The 22,615-nt window shown below is 41.6% G+C and overlaps 2 protein-coding genes across 5 annotated transcripts in view; one reads left to right on the top strand and one right to left on the bottom strand.

Annotated features, from left to right (window-relative positions):
- The first annotated feature begins 702 nt into the window (after positions 1 to 702).
- Positions 703 to 6,076, top strand: c1qtnf13 (C1q and TNF related 13). The gene is made up of 2 exons (XM_082962591.1): positions 703 to 790; positions 4,884 to 6,076. The coding sequence occupies exons 1-2, from the start codon at positions 760 to 762 to the stop codon at positions 5,942 to 5,944; spliced, it is 1,092 nt and encodes a 363-aa protein (XP_082818717.1). The 5' UTR covers positions 703 to 759; the 3' UTR covers positions 5,945 to 6,076.
- A 5,349-nt stretch (positions 6,077 to 11,425) lies between these two features.
- The window catches only part of LOC106573302 (bile acid receptor), a 24,632-nt gene continuing 13,442 nt past the window's right edge, over positions 11,426 to 22,615 (bottom strand). For 3 of the 4 annotated variants that reach the window (XM_014148237.3, XM_014148240.3, XM_014148241.3), the window contains 6 exons: positions 21,403 to 21,545; positions 16,093 to 16,191; positions 15,679 to 15,778; positions 14,050 to 14,196; positions 12,493 to 12,606; positions 11,426 to 12,216 (listed from right to left, as the gene is read on the bottom strand). In XM_014148237.3, coding sequence (XP_014003712.1) covers positions 11,978 to 12,216; positions 12,493 to 12,606; positions 14,050 to 14,196; positions 15,679 to 15,778; positions 16,093 to 16,191; positions 21,403 to 21,545 — 842 coding nt within the window. In that variant the 3' untranslated portion in view covers positions 11,426 to 11,977. The remainder of the gene's footprint in view (positions 12,217 to 12,492; positions 12,607 to 14,049; positions 14,197 to 15,678; positions 15,779 to 16,092; positions 16,192 to 21,402; positions 21,546 to 22,615) is intronic. The other variant, XM_014148239.3, reaches the window with a different exon arrangement.

The raw sequence follows: 22,615 nt of genomic DNA, 5'->3' as shown, positions 1-22,615 counted from the left end.
CGTAAATAAATGTAGCTAGTTTGGGAAATGTCCTTTTATTATGGTTAATGGGTATGATAAGTGACAGTGATTGGACATATCCCCATCTTAAAGTCAGTGATGTTTGTGTAAACATCTGTGATTAATTTTGTTTCATGTTAGTCTTACTGTTGCTGTGAAATAGACATAGGTAGGCTTTGGACCCATCACACAGGCACACTGTCCCTTGATCAATTTCGAAATGTTAATAATTTCTTGGTAAGGGGGCAATCGAAAGGGCTATATGATTTTATTTTAATTTTCTAAATGTCTGGCCTACATGGGTTTCACAATTATTTTGTACATCTATTTCTGAGAGGCCTATGATATGAGCAATGCATTGTGCATGTGGTGCTCTATAATTTACAACCAACCAATCAATCAATCAAATATATTTATAAAGCCCTTTTTACATCAGCCCATGTCACAAAGTGCTTTACAGAAACCCAGCCTAAAACCCCAAACAGCAAGCAATGCAGATGTAGAAGGACTTGCTTTTGTTGCTTTTAAGGATTATAAACAGAACACAGTGAACTAGCTGTTCTGTTCCCTCATGAGACTAAACAAACCTGTGTATTTCCTCCCCTCAATGGTAAACTACCGGACCAGATCAGGATGCAGGGATCAGCATTGTACAATGGGACCCGTGGAGCTCCACCTCTTGGAGCTCCACGGGTCCCATTGAAAAGGCTGACTAGAGAGAAGGCTGACTAGAGAGAAGGTGACCAGCTGACTACAGGCATGCACACTCTGTACCAGCACATGAGAACAGGTAGGACCCACACTCTATAGAGATGTATTTCTCTGCCATAAGCTATCAGGTCAATTACAGACTGAAGATGTAGAGCTGAGAATTACATGTGTTCCAGTACAGAAATTATAAGATTTTGTGAGATGGCTTGTGAGAGGTAAGAGCTATGGGATTGTTGCTGTTGAAATCTGTAAGAATCCTAACTAAATCTGACCTCATTCAAATAATTTGAATTGTTATGATATTATTTTGATTGCCATATTTTAAAATGAGTGATTCCTCACGAAACCAGGACAAAAAAAAGACCATTATTTTGGGGATTGTTATGAAAATGAAACTATAGAATAGTCCTTTGGATGAAGGATTGTTGACATATATTTAACATTTGTATCTAAAAGCATAATTGAGAAAATATTTATCAAAGTTGCCATATTTATGACATTTTGGCCTTACCCAGGCCTCCTGTAAGACTCAATAATGTTTAATCTGTAGGTGCTACAAAGCAAAAATATGTGTGTCATATGAAGCTTTACCGCTTGCTTTGTAATATGACCTGTTTTTTGATTTCAATAATTGTACCTTTAGAAAGAAATGTCAAATATTTGTCAACAATCTTCCAAAGGACCATTTTATGGATTACATTTAGTGAGAATTGGTATTGGTATTTTTCTGTCCTGGTTTTGTGAGCTAAATGTTTCCATATCGTTAAATAGAAGAACAAAGTTTGACTTCTGGATTTTGAGTTTTACATTATGGCAGTTGATAAAAATTGCCTCTTTTGCCAACTCACTGTTTTGTTCTCTCAGCAGAGCTTTCAAATAGTTTAACACATTGAAACTCACATCTTTTATAACAGTGTTTAGGAATTAACATTACAAGCAACAGTGGTAGACATATGAAAATAACAATGTTAAAAATCTCTGGTTATAAGCCTGTAATTACTGATGTTAATGTACAGTATATTTTATTTACTAGGTGCCGGTTTTCTGCTCATTTAGTGCAAGAGCAGCTGTACAGCATATGATTGGGATCTCTGGTATTTTGGGAGATTTTGTCATTTAAAGTAAAACATTTGATAAAAATGTTTTAGAAAAAAATTAAGGAAACTCATTTAAAAATATATTTATTCTGTGTTCATATCTTGAGTGAGATAGGTCTACTGTTTATATTCTTATACTCAGTTCCAACACATTTGATGAATGCTAATGGAATGTTTTAGAGCAGGTATTCCTGGGGCGGCAGGTAGCCTAGTGGTTAGAGCATTGGGCCAGTAACCAAAAGGTTGCTGGATTGAATCCCTGAGCTGATAAGGTACAAATTTGTTGTTCTGCCCTTGAACAAGCAGAACAAGTTGTTCTGCCCTGTTCCCCGGTAGGTCGTCATTGTAAATAACAATTTATTCTTAACTGACTTGCCTAGTTAAATAAATGTAAAAAATATATATAAATAAGTAATAAAACTTCCCAAACTCGAGTACGTGTACCCCCAGGGTTATGCACAATTCCATTGTGTATGCCAAATTAAAAAGTACAAAAATTATTCACATTTTCAAACAATCCATTTATATTCGGGTGAGGTTTTTTTCTCGCCTGAGTAGCCTCATTTCACTGCCAAAAATAAAATTAAACCATCTAGTGTTCAGCGAAATAACAACACAATGTCAAATACAGGTAGCCTAGTCAAGTAGTTAACATTCAATCACATTAACCGTTATTCTCTCGCGGGAATTCCACTAACGGTCCGTATGTAGCCAAACGTAGCTGCTGCTCATGTTGGTATCTGTACTGATGGCACAAAAGCCATGACAGGGAGACATAGTGGAGTGGTAACGCGTGTGCAATAAGTTGCTCCCGACACCACTTGGGTACACTGCAGCATCCACTCTTTTTTTAAATTGAGAGACGAGCTTAAAGTTTTCTTTACTGACCATAATTTTCACTTGGCTGACCGCTTGCATGATGATTTCTCACACGACTGGCCTATCTGGGTGATGTTTTTTCTCGCCTGAATTATCTGAATCTAGGATTACATGGACTATATTCAATGTGCAGGGCAAAATTGAGGCTATGATTAAGAAGTTGGAGCTCTTCTCTGTCTGCATTAACAAGGACAGCACACAGGACATTCCATCATTGTATGATTTTTTGTGTGTTAATGAACTCAAGCTTACCGACAATGTCAAATGTGATATAGCGAAGCACCTGAGTGAGTTGGGTGTGCAATTACGCAGGTACTTTCCCCGAAACGGATGACACAAACAACTGGATTCGTTATCCCTTTCATGCCCTGCCTCCAGTCCACTTACCGATATCTGAACAAGAGAGCTTCATCGAAATTGCAAGAAGCAGCTCTGTGAAAATTGAATTTAATCAGAAGCCACTGCCAGATTTCTGGATTGGGGTGCGCTCAGAGTATCCTGCCTTGGCAAATCACGCTGTTAAGACACTGATGCCCTTTGCAACCACGTACCTATGTGAGAGTGGATTCTCGGCCCTCACTAGCATGAAAACTAAATACAGGCACAGACTGTGTGTGGAAAATAATTTAAGACTGAGACTCTCTCCAATGCAACCCAACATTGCAGAGTTACGTGCATCCTTTCAAGCACACCCTTCTCATTAACCTGTGGTGAGCTATTCACAATTCTCGATGAACAAATAAGGTTTTATATGTAAGATGGTTAAATAAAGAGCAAAAGGATTGATTATTATTATATTATTATTTGTGCCCTGGTCCTATAAGAGCTCTTTGTCACTTCCCACGAGCCGGGTTGTGACAAAAACTCACACTCATTCTTATGTTTAATAAATGTATCGTATAGTGCGTGTGTGGCAGGCTTATAATGATGGCAAAAAAACAACATTTGAGAGTGCGCTGACCTTGGCGCTAGAGGGGGTACGCAGCTGGAGGTTGAATGTTTGTAGGGGTACGGGACTATAAAAAGTTTTGGAACCACTGTTTTAGAGGATGTCAAATGATCCATTAAACAGGCTTAATTCATGAGTGAAGCCATAACTTATTCAAGCTGGGATGGGAACTCCCCACCCTTTCAACCTTGCACTATGAATTTACCAGAGCTCTATCCACAGGTTAGAAAGAACACAAAGAGAGAACATCAATTCATTATAGCAAGCTGGTGAAATACCTGCTTAGGACCTGAAATGACAACTCACTTCAAGATTTCAACAGTGCCTTTTATAACAGTCTAATCAGGATAAAAAAAAGATATACATGATATATCATATATAAATTATGTTTAACATAATGATAAAGTATTGATGCTTGTTCCCCAAATTGACCCCCAACCTATCCCTCCCATGGTCACACTGTGATCTTTCGTCGACCAATTGTCCACCGTGTCGAAGGGCTTCATAGAAGAAAATTAAAAAAATCCCTTCCCTGCTCCACCTTGCCCCCCTTCCAAATGTTCCATTGTCCGGGCACACAGGAACAGATGAACCAGGGTCTAATCTAGTACTTTTTCTCAGTGCACAGAGAGAACAGACAATACCAGCTGAATTAGAGGGGCTGTTGCTTCCACAGGGCATCTGATTTGAGGAGCGGGATTTGTCCTGACAGGGCTCAACCAGACTTCCTAACCCACTCATATAGTATTTCAACCAGCCCATCACACAATGACACATTGCACAATCTTAGCCCATAACACACATGTTGCTTGCATTGGCCCATATTCGATTCGGCCTGGTAACCTTTACTTTTTTAACATTGAAAAAATGAAACGAAAAATGTTTACATTGTACAGGTGTGAAATGCTGTGCAGTAAGGAAACTTTTTTGCCCAAAATCCTACAACCCTTAGAAAATCTATCTTTTCAAATGAGCAAAACTTTCTTCAAAAACAACCTACACAGTTCTATTTATACCCTGGCTGTTCTATTCTGTGTTTGCTTCAGACATCTTTTGTCATTGTAACAATGTAGCTTTGTTTATTTATTTTATTTACATAAAAACACAAATAAACAAAACTACATTGTTACATTGACAAAAGTTGTCTGAAGCAAACACAGAATAGAACAGCCAGGGTATAAATAGAACTGTGTAGGTTGTTTTTGAAGAAAGTGAGATATTTTTACTCTGTTGTTTATCTCTCCTAGTTGAGGTGGCACCATGTAGCAATCCCTGGCGCATGGCCTGTCTACTGGGCATTTTCAACTTCCTGGGGTCGGTCACACCCCTCCATGTGGCTCCCGTGATGACTGGCCTCCGCTCCGCCTTTTCAGCCACGCGGACCAATAGCATCCTGGGAGGCACTCAGAAGGCTGTGACCTTCAACAAGCTCCTTGTCAACACAGGGAGTGATTTCAACCCAGACACGGGCCACTTCCGCTGCAGAATCCCTGGGGCCTATTACTTGTCCTTCACGTTGGGGAAATATCCCAAGAAGATGTTGTCTGTCATACTGGTGAAGAATGGGCAGGAGGTGCAGGCTATAGCCTATGACGATTACAAAAAGAAAGGGAGGAAGGTCCAGAGTCAAAGTGTCATGATCAGCCTGAGGGCCATGGACACAGTGTGGCTGATGCTGCAGGACAGTCCTCAGTATGCTCTATACAGCAATGCTGGACCTTACATCACCTTCACCGGTTACCTGGTGTACCCCGACATCTCCGCCACTGGCTATCTCAATAACCACCTATCCCTGTCAGGGCAGCCCGACGCCAACTCCAACTGTCCCCCTCCTGGAGACCATAGGTACGGCTGGAGTGGTAGTGCTGAGGCCCCTGTGGAGCCTCGCTCTGCGTTCTCCGTGGCCAGGACATCCCCGGTCCTGGGGGAGAATGGTGGCGGGCACCAGGAGAAGGAGCCTCTGACCTTTGATGTGGAATACGTCAACATTGGAGGGCACTTTAACAAGACGTCGGGCCGCTTCACCTGCCGCTACCCTGGTGCCTACTACTTTGCCTTCACTGTGGGGAAGCACCCGCGCAGGGCAGTGTCAGTCAAGCTGATGACAGGCCACGGCGAGGTGCAGGCCATGGTGTTTGACGAGGATACGTCCAGGAGGAGGGAGATGCAGAGCCAGAGTTTGCTGCTGTCGCTGCATAGGGGGGACAACGTGTGGCTCTACAGCCAGCAGGACGAGCGCTACGCCGTCTACAGCAACCAGGGACGCTACACCACCTTCTCAGGCTTCCTGGTCTACCCAGACGCTTAGCCCACCACCACCACCAGCCAGGACCTGGACAGAACTCACTTCTGAGGGCTCGGAGTTCTTCAAAACACACTGGATCCTCCTTGAAATGTACATGGTGCTATGGTTACAAAATCTAATTTGTGAAAGTGTGAATGTCAGTGCTAAGTTACACTATGCTTCATAGGCTTTGTTTAGAACCGCTGTAGTCAGTTTCTGGGTGTGGATGGAACAACAACAGTAGCAACCACTTAACAACGGGGCAGAGATGTACATATATTATACACATCTTATACACAGATACACATTTGTTTGCCATTTATTGATTTCATAGTATTATATCATTCCACAAGATGGGGCTGGGAGTTCATTTTTTGGATACATCGACAAGCTTATGACATTATTACACATAATCATGTAATGTTTCTCTTTATTACCAAATTTTCGGTGGATAAGTGGGTAATTTTATGTTTTATTTTTGGCTGCGTTTAAACCAAAGTTATAGGTTATATGTTAGTATATGATGCTGGATCATTAGGATTCTTTGGATACCTCATGTTTTTTTTTCTCTCATTCACCAAAAACTATGGGTTACAATAAGTAGAGCTTTCCTATGTAATCTTTATATATACCGATTTGCTTAGGGACATAATTATTTATCCTTACTGAGCAGATGTTTTTGCAAAGACTCAGCAAAACAAACTCAGAAAACCATTTAATCATTTAACTTGTGTAGTGATTGCATTGAGTAGACTACTATGTAAATACTGCATAGTTTGCCTGAATGACTGTATGGAGTTAGATAACCTGAATGTGATGTAGTTATGAATGTTTGATCTATTCTGAATGCATAGTGAAAGAATATTCATTAAAGGAGAAGTTTGCCCAAAATCCAGAAACTCCCAAGTGTATTCCATACATTGACACTAGTTCAGTGGAGTTTGCCCTCTCCCCCTCTCTCTCCCTGTAGGTCACGTGACTCGTGGTTTTGATGGATGCAGGCCTCGCTCTGCTCTGTTGCCAGTGAATTCATGATTCACAAATCTGCGAAGTGTGGACAAATTCGTTGTTTTATTGAAGGCGTACGGCCGAATGAGCTATTTGTTTTGAGTCAGGAAATGTGTACTTCTCCACCTAAAACATTTGCAATTATTTTACATAATTATTTTATGTAGCCAACTGCCACATGTGCGCTCTCGGGGGGAATCCCTACTAAGTAGAAATTGCACTGTATGCCCTTATTGACAGATGCACTTTTTTGGCGCAGAAATGAAGACAACGTTACACATTAGTTATACAAAGTAAACAACAACCTACAAATATGTCTGACAACAAAAACTTGTGAGTGATGAAGAAAACTACTGGAGAGGTGCCCATGGTGTTGTCGAACCGAGTATTCGGCCGAAGAATTGAGGCAAATTGAGCTTCAGATGGCCGCTGCTGCTTTAGCCATCGAAGCCGCAGCAGTAGCTGGACCACAGCCCCAACCATCCTCAGGATCATCACGGACTGACTGGTGGTGTAATTGTGGCAATTGCGCTCCAATGCTGCGAATGAGGAATGTTTGTGCTGCAGATCATTTGAATATGTAACTACAATTCTTATAGAAATGGAGGAACATAATTATGATAAAAAGCAGTTAGTTTGCTTTTGAGACCACAGGGATATTGCTGCCCAGATTAACTCTGGTGTCCTGGAAACATTTATCCATATTCCAAAAACGAATTGGAGACGCACCACTGTTCCAGATGGGACAAATGGACAGTTACCTAATGAGTAAGAAGCCAAACTTTACTTTACTGAATGATCGCTTCTCTTAAACCTTTATGAATGGGGATATTAGTGGGTTTTATGTTTTGACATTAGCTCAAAACACCATATAGCCTATGTTTATATATCACAGTGTTTTTTTGGATATTCTGTTCTGCAATATAAGGTGACACAATGTCTATTGTCCACCCCCGTCATAAATACATAAGGCACATATGCTATCCTGTGGAGCACCTAGGCCTATACTGTATGTCTACATTATATGGTACAATGCTAATAACACAATAAGAACACCTTGAACTTCAAGAATCAGGCTGGCAAAGGAGCAGAGCAGGCCTGCATCCAGCAATGCCACGTGACCATTTTTTTCAGTACAGCACTACATTTGTTTATCCCATGTGTAACTCTGTTGTCGTTTTTGTCCCACTGCTTTGCTTTATCTTGGCCAGGTCGCAGCTTTAAATGAGAACTTCTCAACTGGCCTACCTGGTTAAATAAAGGTGAAATAAAATAAAAAATAAAAAGGGAGAGAGAGGAGGGAGAGGGCAAACCCCACTGATCTATTTTCAATGTATGGAATCACTTGGGAGATTCTGGATTTGGGTAAACTTATCCTTTAAGGAGCAGTTCCATGATTCAAAACTCATCCATGGGATCCAAAAAGTCATGGCTGAAACCGATCAATGTATGATTGAAACTTCTCTTGTATAAGAAATAAAACATGTACAGTCATGTTATTCAATATTTGTATTGTTCTACCTCCCACACAGTACATTGAGCAGAAAACACCCTATTAAAGGCCAACTTGCGAGATTCTCAGAAACGTGACATTTTAACCCAGTGTCAGTGAGTCACAAACATATGTTCTATAAGAGCGTATCATTGTTGATCCTATCGATCCTAAGTAGTTGACTTCATATACAGTTTGTTCAATTTGAGCAGGCACTCCTTGAAGGCTCATAGACTTTAGCAAAGCACTTTCTAACTTTGCTTGACATACAGCTAATGCTTGTTCTGAATTCAGCTAGCAGTACTTACTTTGTCCTCTTCATCCCAGGTGTGGTCATAAGGCTGCAACAAGAAGGCTCAGGAAAATAAATTATAACAAATACTATATATTTGGAGTAGAGGTCTTATTGGATCCCAAAATTGAGATCCGAACAGAATTGGATCCGTTAAATTCCTGAACATTTCTGGTCGTTTTAAAAATATATATACAGTACCAGTCAAAGGTTTGGACACACCTACTCATTCCAGTATTTTTCTTTTTAAAATATTTTCTACATTGTAGAATAATAGTGAAGACATCAAAACTATAAAATAACACATATGGAATCATGTAGTAACCAAAAAAGGGTTAAATAAATCAAAATAAATTTGAGATTTGAGATTCTTCAAAGTACCCACTCTTTGCCTTGATGACAGCTTTGCACACTCTTGGCATTTTCTCAACCAGCTTCATGAGGTAGTCACCTGGAATGCATTTCAATTAACAGGTGTGCCTTGTGAAAAGTTGATTTGTGGAATTTCTTTCCTTCTTAATGCGTTTGAGCCGATCATTTGTGACCCGTTTCAGGCGTATGTCGCGGGTCACTACTTCACAGGAGAGCCGTTTGAACGTAATCCATTTTGTGGTTCCCACCATGAAGCATGGAGGAGGAGGTGTGATGGTGTATGGGTACATTGCTGGTGACACTGTCTGTGATTTATTTAGAATTCAAGGCACACTTAACCAGCATGGCTACCACAGCATTCTGCAGCAATACGGCATCCTATCTGGTTTGCGCTTAGTGGGATAATAACCCAAAACACACCTCCAGGCTGCGTAAAGGCTATTTGACCAAGAAGGAGAGTGATGGAGTGCTGCATCAGATGACCTGGCCTCCACAATCACCCGACCTCAAACCAATTGAGATGGTTTGGGATGAGTTGGACAGCAGAGTGAATGAAAAGCAGCCAACAAGTGCTCAGCATATGTGGGAACTCCTTCAAGCTGGTTGAGAGAATCAAGGCAAAGGGTGGCTACTTTGAAGAATCTCAAATATAAAATATATTTTGATTTGTTTAACACTTTTTTGGTCACTACATTTGTCCATTTGTTCATAGTTTTGTGTCTTCACTATTATTCTACAATGTAGAAAATAGTAAAAAACCCTTGAATGAGTAGATGTGTCTACATTTTTGACTAGTACTGTGATAATTACGTTGTTTGCTCTATTATTGCAAGAATGGGGATGGCTGCCGTTTTACGGGCTCCTAACCAATTTTGTGTGTTTTTATGCATTGTTTATAACTTATTTTCTGCATAATGTTGATGCTACCGTCTCTTATGACCGAAAAGAGCTTCTAGATATCAGAACAGCGATTACTCACCTCGAACTGGATGAAAATATTTTTTCTTTAATGAGTCTGACGCAAAGGATATAATGTTGCTCCCAGACAAGGCCCAAATCCTATCCGCATGAAGAAAAGAGCGAGTCGAGAGTTTCAAGTTCCTTGGTGTCTACATCACCAACAAACTTTCATGTTTGATGTTGAACTGTTTTATATACACTGAACAAAAATATAAATGCAACATTCAACAATTTCAAAGTTTACTGAGTTACAGTTCAAATAAGGAAATCAGTCAATTGAAATACATTCACCCTAATCTATGGATTTCACATGACTGGGAATACAGATATGCATCTGTTGGTCACAGATACCTTTTTAAAAAAGGTAGGAGCGTGGATCAGAAAACCAGTCAGTATCGGGTGTGACCACCATTTGTCTCATGCTGCTTGACTTGTAGAGTTGATCAGGCTGCTGATTGTGGCCTGTGGAATGTTGTTCCACTCTTCTTCAATGGCTGTGCGAAGTTTGGATATTGGCGGGAACTGGAACGTGCTGTCGCCCAAAGCATCCCAAACGGGCTGAATGGGTGACATTGTCTGGTGAGTATGCAGGCCAAGGAAGAACTTGGACATTTTCAGCTTCCAGGAATTTTGTACACATCCTTGCGACATGGGGCTGTGCATTATGATGCTGAAACATGAGGCGATGGCATGACAATGGGCCTCAGGATCTCGCCACAGTATATCTGTGCATTCAAATGGAAATCGATAAAATGCAATTGTATTCGTTGTCTGTAGCTTATACCTGTCCATACCATAACCCCACCACCACGGAGCACTCTGTTTACAACGTTGATATCAGCAAACCGCTCGCCCACACGAAGCCATACATGCTTTCTGCCATCTGGTGAGGACGACGAGCACGCAGATGAGCTTCCCTGAGACGGTTTCTGACCATTTGTGTAGAAATTCTTCAGTTGTGCAAACCCACAGTTTCATCATATGTCCGGGTGACTGCTCTCAGATGATCCCACAGCTGAAGCAGCCAGATGTGGAGGCCCTGGGTTGGCGTGGTTACACGTGGCCTGTGGTTGTAAGGCTGGTTGGACGTACTGCCAAATTCCCTAAAATGACATTGGAGGCGGCTTATTGTAAAGAAATTAACATTCAACTATCTGGCAACAGCTCTGGTGGACATTACTGCAGTCAGCATGCCAATTGCACGCTCCCTCAAATCTTGAGACATCCGTGGCATTGTGTTTTATGACAAAACTGCACATTTTACTGTGGCCTTTTATTGTCCAAGCACAGGGTTCTTGGCACAGGAGAAATACTCAATAACAAGGATGTAAGCAAATTTGTTCACAAAGTTTGAAAGAAATACGTTTTTTTTGTGCGTATGGAACATTTCTGGGATCTTTTATTTCAGTTTATGAAACATGGGACCAACACTTTGCATGTTGCATTTATATTTTTATTCAGTATATTTATAAACCACGAGAGATATGTCAAACTGATCCAGTCCAAACTCCTGTGCCCGAACAATATCATGGCTACAAGTATATTAGTCAAAAGATGATTTGCCAATACTAGGGATGTTATCAGATTACTTTCTCCAAAATCTGGCATACTTGACAATGTAAGTCCATTATCCCGTTGGGAGATCTTTTCTTTAAATAATGTCTCCAAGTTTCTTTGGTCTGCAACGGGGGACACCTGAGCAAAGCTTACACAATATCAATTTCCAACATCTGAAAGCGGTGTCATGTCTTATTGCATCGTAGTCAGAACTTCTGAAATGGTCCGATGTTCAGCTTTCGAAATGGTTGCAGCTTCTGAAATGGTCATAAGGTCAGTTTCTGAAATGGTTGCCATTTCTGAAGTGGTCTGAGGAGTCAGGTTGTAATGTTTGTTGTCCTCTCCTCTATTCATCCATCCAGCCTCTATGTATCATTCACTGTACGTCCCAGATCTCACAGAGGAGGGGGGTGAACTTGTGGTCGCTCATGCGCCAAGAGGTAAGCATCTCGGCGTGGTGGTGATTGAGGGTTCGCAGTTCGGTCAGCCGTCCCAGGAGACGGGCAAAGTGCTGGGGCTCCAGCGGGTGCTGCATTGCACAGAACCTCCTGAGCACCTCCAGCATAGGCTCCTGCAGCCTCTCCACTGCCTGCTGGTCTTTCAGGTATGGCCGGTCTGTAGAGGATAATAAATTAAAGGGGAAGTTCCGTATTTTACAACCTAATGACAGATGGTTTTTCACCCTGAAGGTAGTCTATAGGCGAGGAGAAACTGTATTCCATGGTTCAGTTTACAAACTTCAGATAACTTTAGCCACCACTAGCTAAAAATGATTAATATGGGCATGCGGCACCTCAACTTTAAGTAACATCAAACCAAAGAATTGAGTTTATTTTAGTTGATTTGACCATTACATTTTAACTTGTGACACATGCCCAGCGGGCAGCTCACCTGGTGACAGGATGGTAATGGCGGTGAGAAGGGCATGTTCTTCCTGCATCATCTGGAGTTCCCCGATGCTTTTGTAGAAGTTGAACATGGGTGTAATAAACGCCTCTGATATTCCTGGAAAAGATGTGGAGATGCGTGTTCAATGCACAACCATTGGATGGCAGTATTTTCCATAGATGGCAGTATAGTCCATATATCACTGAGGGGAATGGGTTAAAACAGGTACAAAGGTGTAAGCATAGATGATATACTGATACTTAGTATAATTCCCATACAGTCCCACTATAATGAGCTAAAAGATGTGATATAAGATTTGAGGTAACATACTATTGGCGGATACCTTTTACAGATTTCAATTTTAAAAATCCGGAGAGCAGAACTACCCCCACCTCCACTACCACCAAAACAATTCACCCCCTCCAGTCAGCTACACCACAGAGCCATAAGCTTTCAGAAATGCCAGGAGCGCACAAAGAGGGAGAGAGGGGGACAGTAGGGCTCTCGATGTTTAGATAAAGAACAATAGCCTCTTTAGACACCATATCTCTCTTTTCCCCTCAGACTGGCCTTTCGCTTGAATATCTCTCCACCAATCCATTCACACTGGAGAGGTGCCAAGAGACGGCGTGACGCACTTATAGCGGCCATCTATACCACTCTGCAATCAACTGTCCAACCAGGGATGTCAAAATGACAGCTACATGTTGGCCTACTGTGTAAAACACATTTTGGTTATCACTATAGCAACAGCCTCCAGGAACAGTAAAAACACAATGTTTACATCTTACAGTTAAATGTCAAAATGAGGAAAAGGAATGAAACAATATGCATATGACAGAAATATGCTAGACTTTGGAAATCAAGATAGCCAGACTGCTGCACTCTTTAAAAAATTATATGAAAGTAAGTTTCATGAATAAAGATCAGTTTAGTCAGGGAGGAGTAGGAAGATGCTAATTTCCCAGAGAAAAAGATGGGCTTCTCTACACTCTTAGAAAAAGGGTTCCAAAAGGGTTCTTCAGCTGTCCCCATAGGAGAACCCCATTTGGCTCCAGATAGAACCCTTTCGGGTTCCTTGTAGAACCCTCTGTGGAAAGGATTCTACATGAAACCCAAAAGGGTTCTACTTGGAACCTAAAAGGGTTCTTCAAAGGGTTTATCTATGGGGACAGCCGAAGAACCCCTTTAGGTTCTAGATAGCACCTTTTGGTACACTGCTAGTCTGCCAGCATCCTCGTCAGATAGATCATCAGATAGAGCAGGACCCATCCATTATTCATACCAGACCTGCATGGCTGCCTGCAGACAGATCTAATCTACAGTACAGTATGGCCATGGGAGTGGTGTGTGGTGAATGAGAGGGCCGGAGGCCCTCACAAGGTGATGAATCAGAGAGGAACTGTACATGTTCATACAACCACGGATTGTGGTTAAAAAAAACTACTTCATGATAATAGTGATGATAACCACCATTTAGTTCTAGTAACAGTATGTGTGTATTGGAATATGATCATAGTATTTTCCCTTTAATGCTCCAGATTCCCAGTATGAACGTACCACTCTTGCGTATCCTGTCCTCCAGCACCTCTGTGTGTCCATGGGGTAGCTTCCTGGTAAACACCTGTGCTGAGCGCAAGAACATGGCCTCCACTGCCGAGCCCTTTAACAGAGCTATCTGATCCTCATGGTCCAGGGCCGAGAAACCTGTCAGGGCCGTACCCACGCACACACACAAGCATGCAAACATAGTCAGGAGAGGCTATTGCAGGGAGGAAGGGAAGGATGGGTGGTTTGTGAGAAATAAAAAATTATGAAACAGAAAACATCCTGCTAGTAAATTAGCTAGGCTAAATAAAGTCACTCAGTAGACGCCTCAATAGAAAGAGATTTAGTTAAGGAAGACTTATCTTTCCATTTCAATGCAGTGTAACAGAGGTGGTTTGGTGAACTATGTTTCTGTGATGAGTAACCTTGCCTGAGACCTGAAGACTTGTGTTAGCTTAATGAGTTAATGCCTAGACCTTTGTTCAGTGGACGAACACAGTCTTGTGTCACTGTAATGACCCGGGTCAATACCCGCTCTGACTTATGATATTAAGTCAAACAAGTTAATTGTTGTTATCATGTTGCTATTGTGCTGGAAATGTTTTATGTTTAATAATAATAACTAATAATAACTAATTTCTGTGTTCAATTCACGTGCTTTTCCAATAACTGTTTTCTGTGTTCATGCAAGTGACTGACTGAACGAATCCTCACTATCAGTAGCTGCAGTTTGGCAGAACGCCCAGACAGTTCACCCTTTGTTTTGAGAACGAAATATCTCAGTTTCAAGGTCTCAGCTTAGAGAGAAGAAGCCTCGTGATGTATTGGTCTGTTACATGTTATGAACCAGTATTAGTCAGTCACATGAATTAATAAACCAATTAGGCACATTTGGGCAGTCTTGATACAACATTTTGAACAGAAATGCAATGGTTCATTGGATCAGTCTAAATCTTTGCACATACACTGCTACCATCTAGTGGCCAAAATCTAAATTGTGCCTGGGCTGGCATAATACATTATGACCTTTCTCTTGCATTTCAAAGATGATGGTACAAAAAAAAAAAAAAAACATGTTTTTTTTCTTTGTATTATCTTTTACCAGATCTGATGTGTTATAGTCGCTTACATCAATTTAACATTTCCATAAACTTGAAAGTGTTTCCTTTCAAATGGTATCAAGAATGCGTATCCTTGCTTCGGGTCCTGAGCTACAGGCAGTTAGATTTGGGTATGTCATTTTAGGGGAAGAGGTTTACAAAACTGTAATGATTAATTAATTATACTAAATCATGAAAATATAACTTGTCTGCGTATCGCCGTATATAAGACAACTGCTGGGACTTCCCCAGCAGAGCTCCTGATTGACATGTGTACTATGGTGCTTTGAGTTGGTTGGAACCTCTCCAATGCGCTGATAATAAAGGATGATTAATTTAAGATTGACTGAGTGTCCCTGGTGGTAATTTCCACGACATGGTGGTGAATTAACACGACACTATGATGGTGCCAAGGAACTGATTAGACTATTAGTATGGAGTACAAAAGGCCAATGGTTGACTGATAATTAATAGGAGTATCCTATATTGTACTTCTTTCAAGAGAAAAGGTTGGAATGACCATTGTCATAGAAGTCCAGACCTGGAATGTTTTTGGTAAACTCCACCAGCACTTGAACATGACTGGTGGCCATCTCTGTCAAAAGGAGGAAGTTCTCGTCTGCATTGAAATGCTCCTGTAGCTGGAGAAACAACAAGGGGACACAAAAGAGAATTACAGAATGTGTGTGAAGTTTTATGACACTGCTGGCTGATAAGGAGAGTTATGCAACTGCATCTAAGTTATGAGGGAGAGAACAGTCTGACTTCTACTGGGATAGAGAGCATGTGGTATAAGTCATTGCTGGAGTCTTACTTGGAAATCATCTACTCTGGGATATGTTACAAGGGTCTCTTATGGTGTCTTCCATGATCTACGAATAAGTCTGAGTTGTAAAGCATACACGATGGCTGCCTGAAAGACACATTTGCTAGAATTGTAGGAGATATCAAATACCAGTTTTTTGGCCATGTCTTGAGGGATTCGATGTTTCTGGTAAGCTTCTACGATGAAGCTCAAAATAGCCTGCTGCTCTTGACTGAGCTCAATCTTCTCCTGAAAGAAAACCATTAGCAATCAGTTTTAAATTATATTCTGTATGACACTAAGGCTATTTATGAGTCATACTTTTAAAGTGTCAGTCTTAGCTGTGAGTGATACAATCTGTTGGTGGCAACAGGGCTTTAGAAATGTAGAAATATTCATAGTTAATTTTAACACTGGGCTGTCATTATCATGCAATTCCCATATCCAGTAATCAGTATAGGGCATTTAAAATCAAGTTGTATTTGTCACCCGTTGTATTCGGCGCATGTGTAGACTTTACCATTAAATGCTTGCTTACGAGCCCATCCCAATTATGCAGTTACATTTTTTTTTTTATAGTAACACAAGAGGAATAAAATACACAATAATTAAGCTACAGTATATACAGAGAGTACCAGATCAATGTGCAGGGGTAAGAGGTATTTGAGGTAGATACAGAGTAGCAGCAGCATATGATGAGTGTGAAATTGTGTGTGAATGTGTGTGCATGTGTCGGTATGTGTCACATCCTGACCAGTAAAGGGGTTATTTGTTCTTTGGTCAGGACGTGGCAGGGGGTATTTGTTTTATGTGGTTTAGGGTGTGTTTGTGTATGTGTTCATGTAGAGGGGGTATTTGGTTTATATGGTTCGGGGTGGTTGTGTATGTAGAGGGGTATTTGATTTATTAGTCCAGGGTTTTGGTTATTGTTCTATGTTAGTTTATTTCTATGCTCAGTCTAGTCGTTTGTATTCTATGTTTAGCTAATTGGTGTTGGGGCCTTCAGTTGGAGGCAGCTGTCTATCATTGCCTCTGATTGAAGGTCCTATAAATAGGAATGTGTTTGTTTTGGGAATTGTGGGAGATTGTTTCTGTGCATAGCTTCATGCCTTACAGGACTGTTAATCGTTGTTGTGTTTTTGTATATGTTTTGGTTTTCCTTCTTTGTCCTAAATAAAAGATGATGAGTGTACATAGTCCCGCTGCGTTTTGGTCTACACCCTACGACACCCGTGACAGTATGTGTGTGCGTTATGTGCATGTGAATGTGTGTGGGTTTTGTGTGAGTGTGTCAGTGTAGTGTGTGAGTGTGTATATAGTGTGTTTATATAGTCTTGTGAGTGTGCAAGATAGTGTCAAATCCAATCAAATGTTATTGGTCACATACACATATTTAGCAGATGTTATGGCAGGTGTAGCAAAATGCTTGTGTTCCAAGCTCCAAATCTAAAAGTAAAAGAATGGAATTAAGAAATCTATAAATATTAGGACGAGCAATGTCGGAGTGGCATTGACTAAAGTACAGTAGAATACAGTATATACATATTAAATGAGTAAAACAGTATGTAAACATTATTAAAGTGACAAGTGTTCCATTATTAAAGTGACCAGTGATTCTTTGTCTATGTACATAAGGCAGCAGTCTCTAATTTGCAAGGTTGAGTAACTGGGTGGTAGTCAGCTAGTGATGGCTATTTAACAGTCGGATGGCCTTGAGATAGAAGCTGTTTTTCAGCCTCTCGGTCCCAGCATTGATGCACCTGTACTGACCTCGCCCTCTGGATGATAGCGGGTTAAACAGGCCATGGCTTGGGTGATCGATGTCCTTGATGATCTTTTAGGCCTTTCTGTGACATCGGGTGCTGTAGGTGTCCTGGAGTGCAGGCAGTGTGCCCCCGGTGATGCGTTGGGCAGACAGCACCATCCTCTGGAGAACCCGGTGGTTGCGGGTGGTGCAGTTGCCTTACCAGGCGGTGATACAGCCCGACAGGATGCTCTCAATTGTGCATCTGTAAAGGTTTGGGGGTTTTAGGAGCCGAATTTATTCAGCCTTCTGATTGAAGAGGCGCTGTTGCGCCTTCTTCACCACATTGTCTGTGGGTGGACCATTTCTGATTGTCAGTGATGTGTACGCCAAACAACTTGAAGATTTTCACCTTCTCAACTGTGGTCCTGTCGATGTGGATAGGGGCATGCTCCCTCTACTGTCTCCTGAAGTTCATTATCAGCTCCTTCGTTTTGTTGACGTTGAGGGAGAGATTATTTTCCTTGCACCACTCACTCCACCTCCTCCCTGTAGGCTGTCGCGTCATTGTTGGTAATCAGGCCGACCACCGTCGTTTCGTCCGAAAACTTGATTGAGTTCGAGGCGTGCGTGGCCGCGCAGTCGTGGGAGTACAGGAGGGGACTAAGCAAGTTACCTTTGCTTTCTTGGGTACAGGAACAATGGTGGACATCTTGAAGCAAGTGGGGACAACAGACTGTGTCCGTGACGTGGCTGACATTGGTGTCCACGACATGGCAGATTTTCCCTTTATTATCCGTGATTGTCTGTAGATCCTGCCACATACGTCTTGACTGAGCCGTTGAATTGCGACTCCAATTTGTCTCTGTACTGATATTTTGCCTGTTTGATTGCCTTACGGAGGGAATAACTACACTGTTTGTATTCAACCATATTCCCAGTCACCTTGCCGTGGTTAAATGCGATGGTTCGCGCTTTCAGTTTTGCGCGGATGCTGCCATCTATCTACGGTTTTTGGTTTGGATAGGTTTTAATAGTCACAGTGGGAACAACATCCTCTATACACTTCCTGATGAACTCAGTCGCCGTGTCAGTGTAGATAGTCTAACAATTAATTAACTATTTAGCTGTCTTAAGTAGTCTTATGGCTTGGGGGTAGAAACTGTCTCAAAGCCTGTTGGTCGGAGATCCGATGCTCCGGTACCATTTGCCGGACGGTAGCAGAGTGAACAGTCTATGGCTGGGGTGGCTGAAGTCTTGCAATTTTGGGGCATTCCTCTGACACCTCCTGATGTAGAGGTCCTGGACGGCAGGGAGCTTGGCCCCAGTGATGTACTGGGCCGTCCGCAACACCCTCTGTAGCGAATTGAGGGAGAACATTTTGAGGATCAGAAAGCCCATGCCAAATATTTTCAGCCCCCTGATGGGGAAGAGGTGCTGTCATGCCCTCTTCAAGAGGACAATGTGGACAATGTTAAGTCCTTAGTGATGTGGATGGCAAGGAACTTGAAGCTCTCAACCCGCTCCACTAAAACCCTGTCAATGTGGATGGGGGCGTGCTCTCCCCTCTTTTTCCTGTAGTCCACGATCAGCTCATTGGTCTTACTGACATTGAGGGAGAGGGTGTTGTCCAGGCACCACACTGCCAAGTCTTTGACCTTCTCCCTGTAGGTTTTCTAATCGATGACGGTGATCAGGCCTACCACCGAGTCGTGCGTGGCCACGCAGTCATGGGTGAACAAGGAGTACAGGAGGGGACTAAGCACGCACCCTGAGGGGCCCCCGTGTTGAAGGTCAGCGTGGCAGAGGTATTGTTGCCTACCCTTACCACCTGGGGCAGACCGGTCATGAAGTCCAGGATCCAGTTACAGAGGGATGTGTTCAGTCCCAGGGTCACAAGCTTGGCGATGAGGTTGGAGGGGACTATGATTTTGAACGCTCAGCTGTAGTCTATGAACAGCATTCTCACATAGTTATTTCCCCTCTTGTCCAGGTGTGAGAGGGCAGTGTGAAGTGCAATTGAGATTGCGTCATCTGTGAATCTATTGGGGTGGTTCGCGAATTGGAGTGGGTCCAGGGTGTCTGGGATGATGGTGTTGATTTGTCTCATGACCAGTCTTTCAAAGCACTTACAATTGACAGATGTGAGTGCTACAGGGTGATAGTTATTTAGGCAGGTGTCATGACTGTCCTGTGAGGATCCGAATACTATAAAAATATTCCTAACAGAGAACGTGGGGAATGGTCAGGGGTGATCTAAATAATAATGTCATATGGGTTGTTATTTTGTGATGTCATAATTGTTGTTATAAAGGATATACACTATCCAACCTTAACATTGTATATTAAAAATGATGAACGTATTGTTGTTAAGTTAGGAATGTGCTTTTAAGAGAATTTGTCTCTTATTAAACTTTGCACAGTAAGTAGTCACGCCCCGAGTGAGGTAAGAGAGTGTCAGCCTGACGGAACCATCCCTTTCGACTAGAGTGCATAAAAGGATTGGTAAAGAAATTAACATTTAGACCAGAACATCACCAGGCTGCAGCTGTGTGTGTAAAGTGGTTTGAACCCTGAATACCAACACGAGATGGAGAAGAAAACTCCCCTCTCAGACAATCACTGGTACAGCTGTTTAGCTGTCCTATGAATGTATCTAGAAAATCAAATTTAAGTTGGACTATTCTACTAGTCATCAAACCAACGTATTCTGCTACTCTCATCACCCCACTGGTACCATCGACACGGCTGGCTAGCCTATCTTCCAAGGAGCATCTTCCAGAGTGAACAATAGTAGAAGCCGATGGGGAGGACCCCTTTTGGATAATCAGAGCCTTACAAGCGTGCCACTGAAAGGCACAACACCCTTCCTAAGGAGGGCTGGTTCCGACAGAGATCCACTGCGAACAAAGGGCCTTTAAACGTAAATACATTAATGATTTCTTACTCCAAACGGGCAGCCGTTGGTGTGCAAAGAATATGATTACTGTGAGAGTAGTTTCCTAAAGTGTATCAACGATAAGTGTCTCTTTCTCCCTCTCAATCTCTCTCCATCTCATTGTGTAAGAAGCAGCCATATGTTGTGTCAGTCTGCTATGCACCTTTCCTAATGTATTAAGTGTGTATGTTTATCCTGTGTTATCATTTAGTTAGCTAGTAAATAAATAATTAAACCAATTTGTGTTGTACTGAATCATAAGTAAGGCTGTTTTTGTTTTCAGATGCAAGAGGTTATGACTGTTCAGAATGATGATATGATAAGAGGTTGTGATTAATGTGTTGACTGTTTTATGGATGTAATAGGTAATTCTTTAAACAGCTGCTCTCGTGGTGCCCCAAATTCCTAATGAGTTAATTGTTACATGATTCATTTAATCGGGTAACAATTAAACATAGTTAGTTGATAAGATAAATAACAGTCATCAGATTAATGAAAGTAAAGTCACAACACAGGTTACCTTGGAGTTCTCGGGAATATAGACCATCAAACAAAAGCTACTTTTCTAATAACCTTTTTTTTCCCCCCTTAGGAAGGTCATTCAGGAACTGGTTTGTTTGTCTTAGTCTATAAACATCTAACACCATTTTCTAGTAAATCATTTTCTAATAAATCTAGTAAATCATTTTCTGTATTTAGATTCCTTCATTAGGAATCACTGACACTCAAATTTTGAAGCACAAAAAACATTCTAAAGAGCAAAAAGTGGAGCTTTTACCTTTGACAGTTTGGTGGTGGAGGTGACCTGTTTGCTGTCTCCGTTGTCTCCCCCCTCTGTCTCGTCCCAAGTGGACTCTCCTGGTGAGGCCTTCGTGTTTTTCCTCAGCCTTTTAGACTTACACTGGATCTCTGTCAGCAGACCTGTGGACAGTGATGATGGGTTCAAAAAATGTGTTGAAGGAGGATTTCCCCCCTACTTGTTCAATAGTGATTCTCTTTGTGAATGCACCGTAGCCAGCCAGAAAAGGCCTGATGCCCAATGATACAGCAGGGCATTTGATATTTTATTAAATTGGCTTTATAGTCTAACTATGGGTTTCAGAAAGTTTTTGAGCAAGTTTTCAACATTAATTCTCACCTAAGGTAAGAGGTTAGCTCAGATGTAAAGTTCAGATAATTAGGGAACTCTTTTAGACATTATTACAAATTGAGAAATCCCCAATGATATTCTAAATTATAAACCGGGTGGTTTGAGTCCTGAATGCTGATTGGCTGAAAGCCATGGTAGTGACGCGCGGGTTCACTCCTAACCCGCAGTCCCTGCGGATATGGGTTTAAGGTCATTAAATATTGTGTGGATGAAGGACGGGTGGGGGGCGTACGGTTTGAATAAAGAGAAAGCAAAACCTTTAAAAATAGATAAATGTATAATTATTGTGTTATTTATATCTATAGGCTACATTGAGGTTTTCTTTCATTATTTGAGGCTATTTGGCATTAGTGCATAAGCCTAAGCTTTAGGGCCTAACTGTACACATGCCAAATAAACCTACCCACCAATCGCCAAATTCTTTTGGGAACAGGCAGAAAAAGTTAACATCAATCCACAGAGGCAAAAAGGACAATGTCGGAGTTTAATTCAATAAGAGATTGGCTGCGAAAGGAGAGTTTAAAATAAAGAGAAGGGAGGACCAGAAAAGTAATGGTTTGGTGAAGTGGTAAAAGAGGATGATAGCAGTGCTGCTATATTATGTGTGATGATTGTGAGGCGCTATACAAATTTAACAGTCACAAGACGGGGACTTCCAATCGGCCTATGCCACGTCAAGGGAACTGTAGCCTACTGTTCAGATGGGTTAAATGGAAACTGAAATTTGGACACTGACTGTAGGTCTATAACCCCTCACATAGCCTTAATATGAACTCCTGCAGAAATAAGCATTTCTTGCTGTAAAATGATACACCAAATGTATGCCAAATTTTGACACGAG

The sequence above is a fragment of the Salmo salar genome, chromosome 16 (assembly GCF_965601325.2).
Source record: "Salmo salar chromosome 16, fSalSal1, whole genome shotgun sequence".
Lineage (NCBI taxonomy): Eukaryota > Metazoa > Chordata > Actinopteri > Salmoniformes > Salmonidae > Salmo > Salmo salar.
This window is presented reverse-complemented; position numbering and strand designations above follow the sequence as displayed.

Excerpts from the sequence above, each read along its gene's own strand:
- c1qtnf13 (XM_082962591.1), top strand. The coding sequence starts at position 760 with ATGCACACTCTGTACCAGCACATGAGAACAG. Across the intron at positions 791-4,883 it reads GTACCAGCACATGAGAACAG|TTGAGGTGGCACCATGTAGC; the intron begins GTAGGACCCACA and ends TATCTCTCCTAG.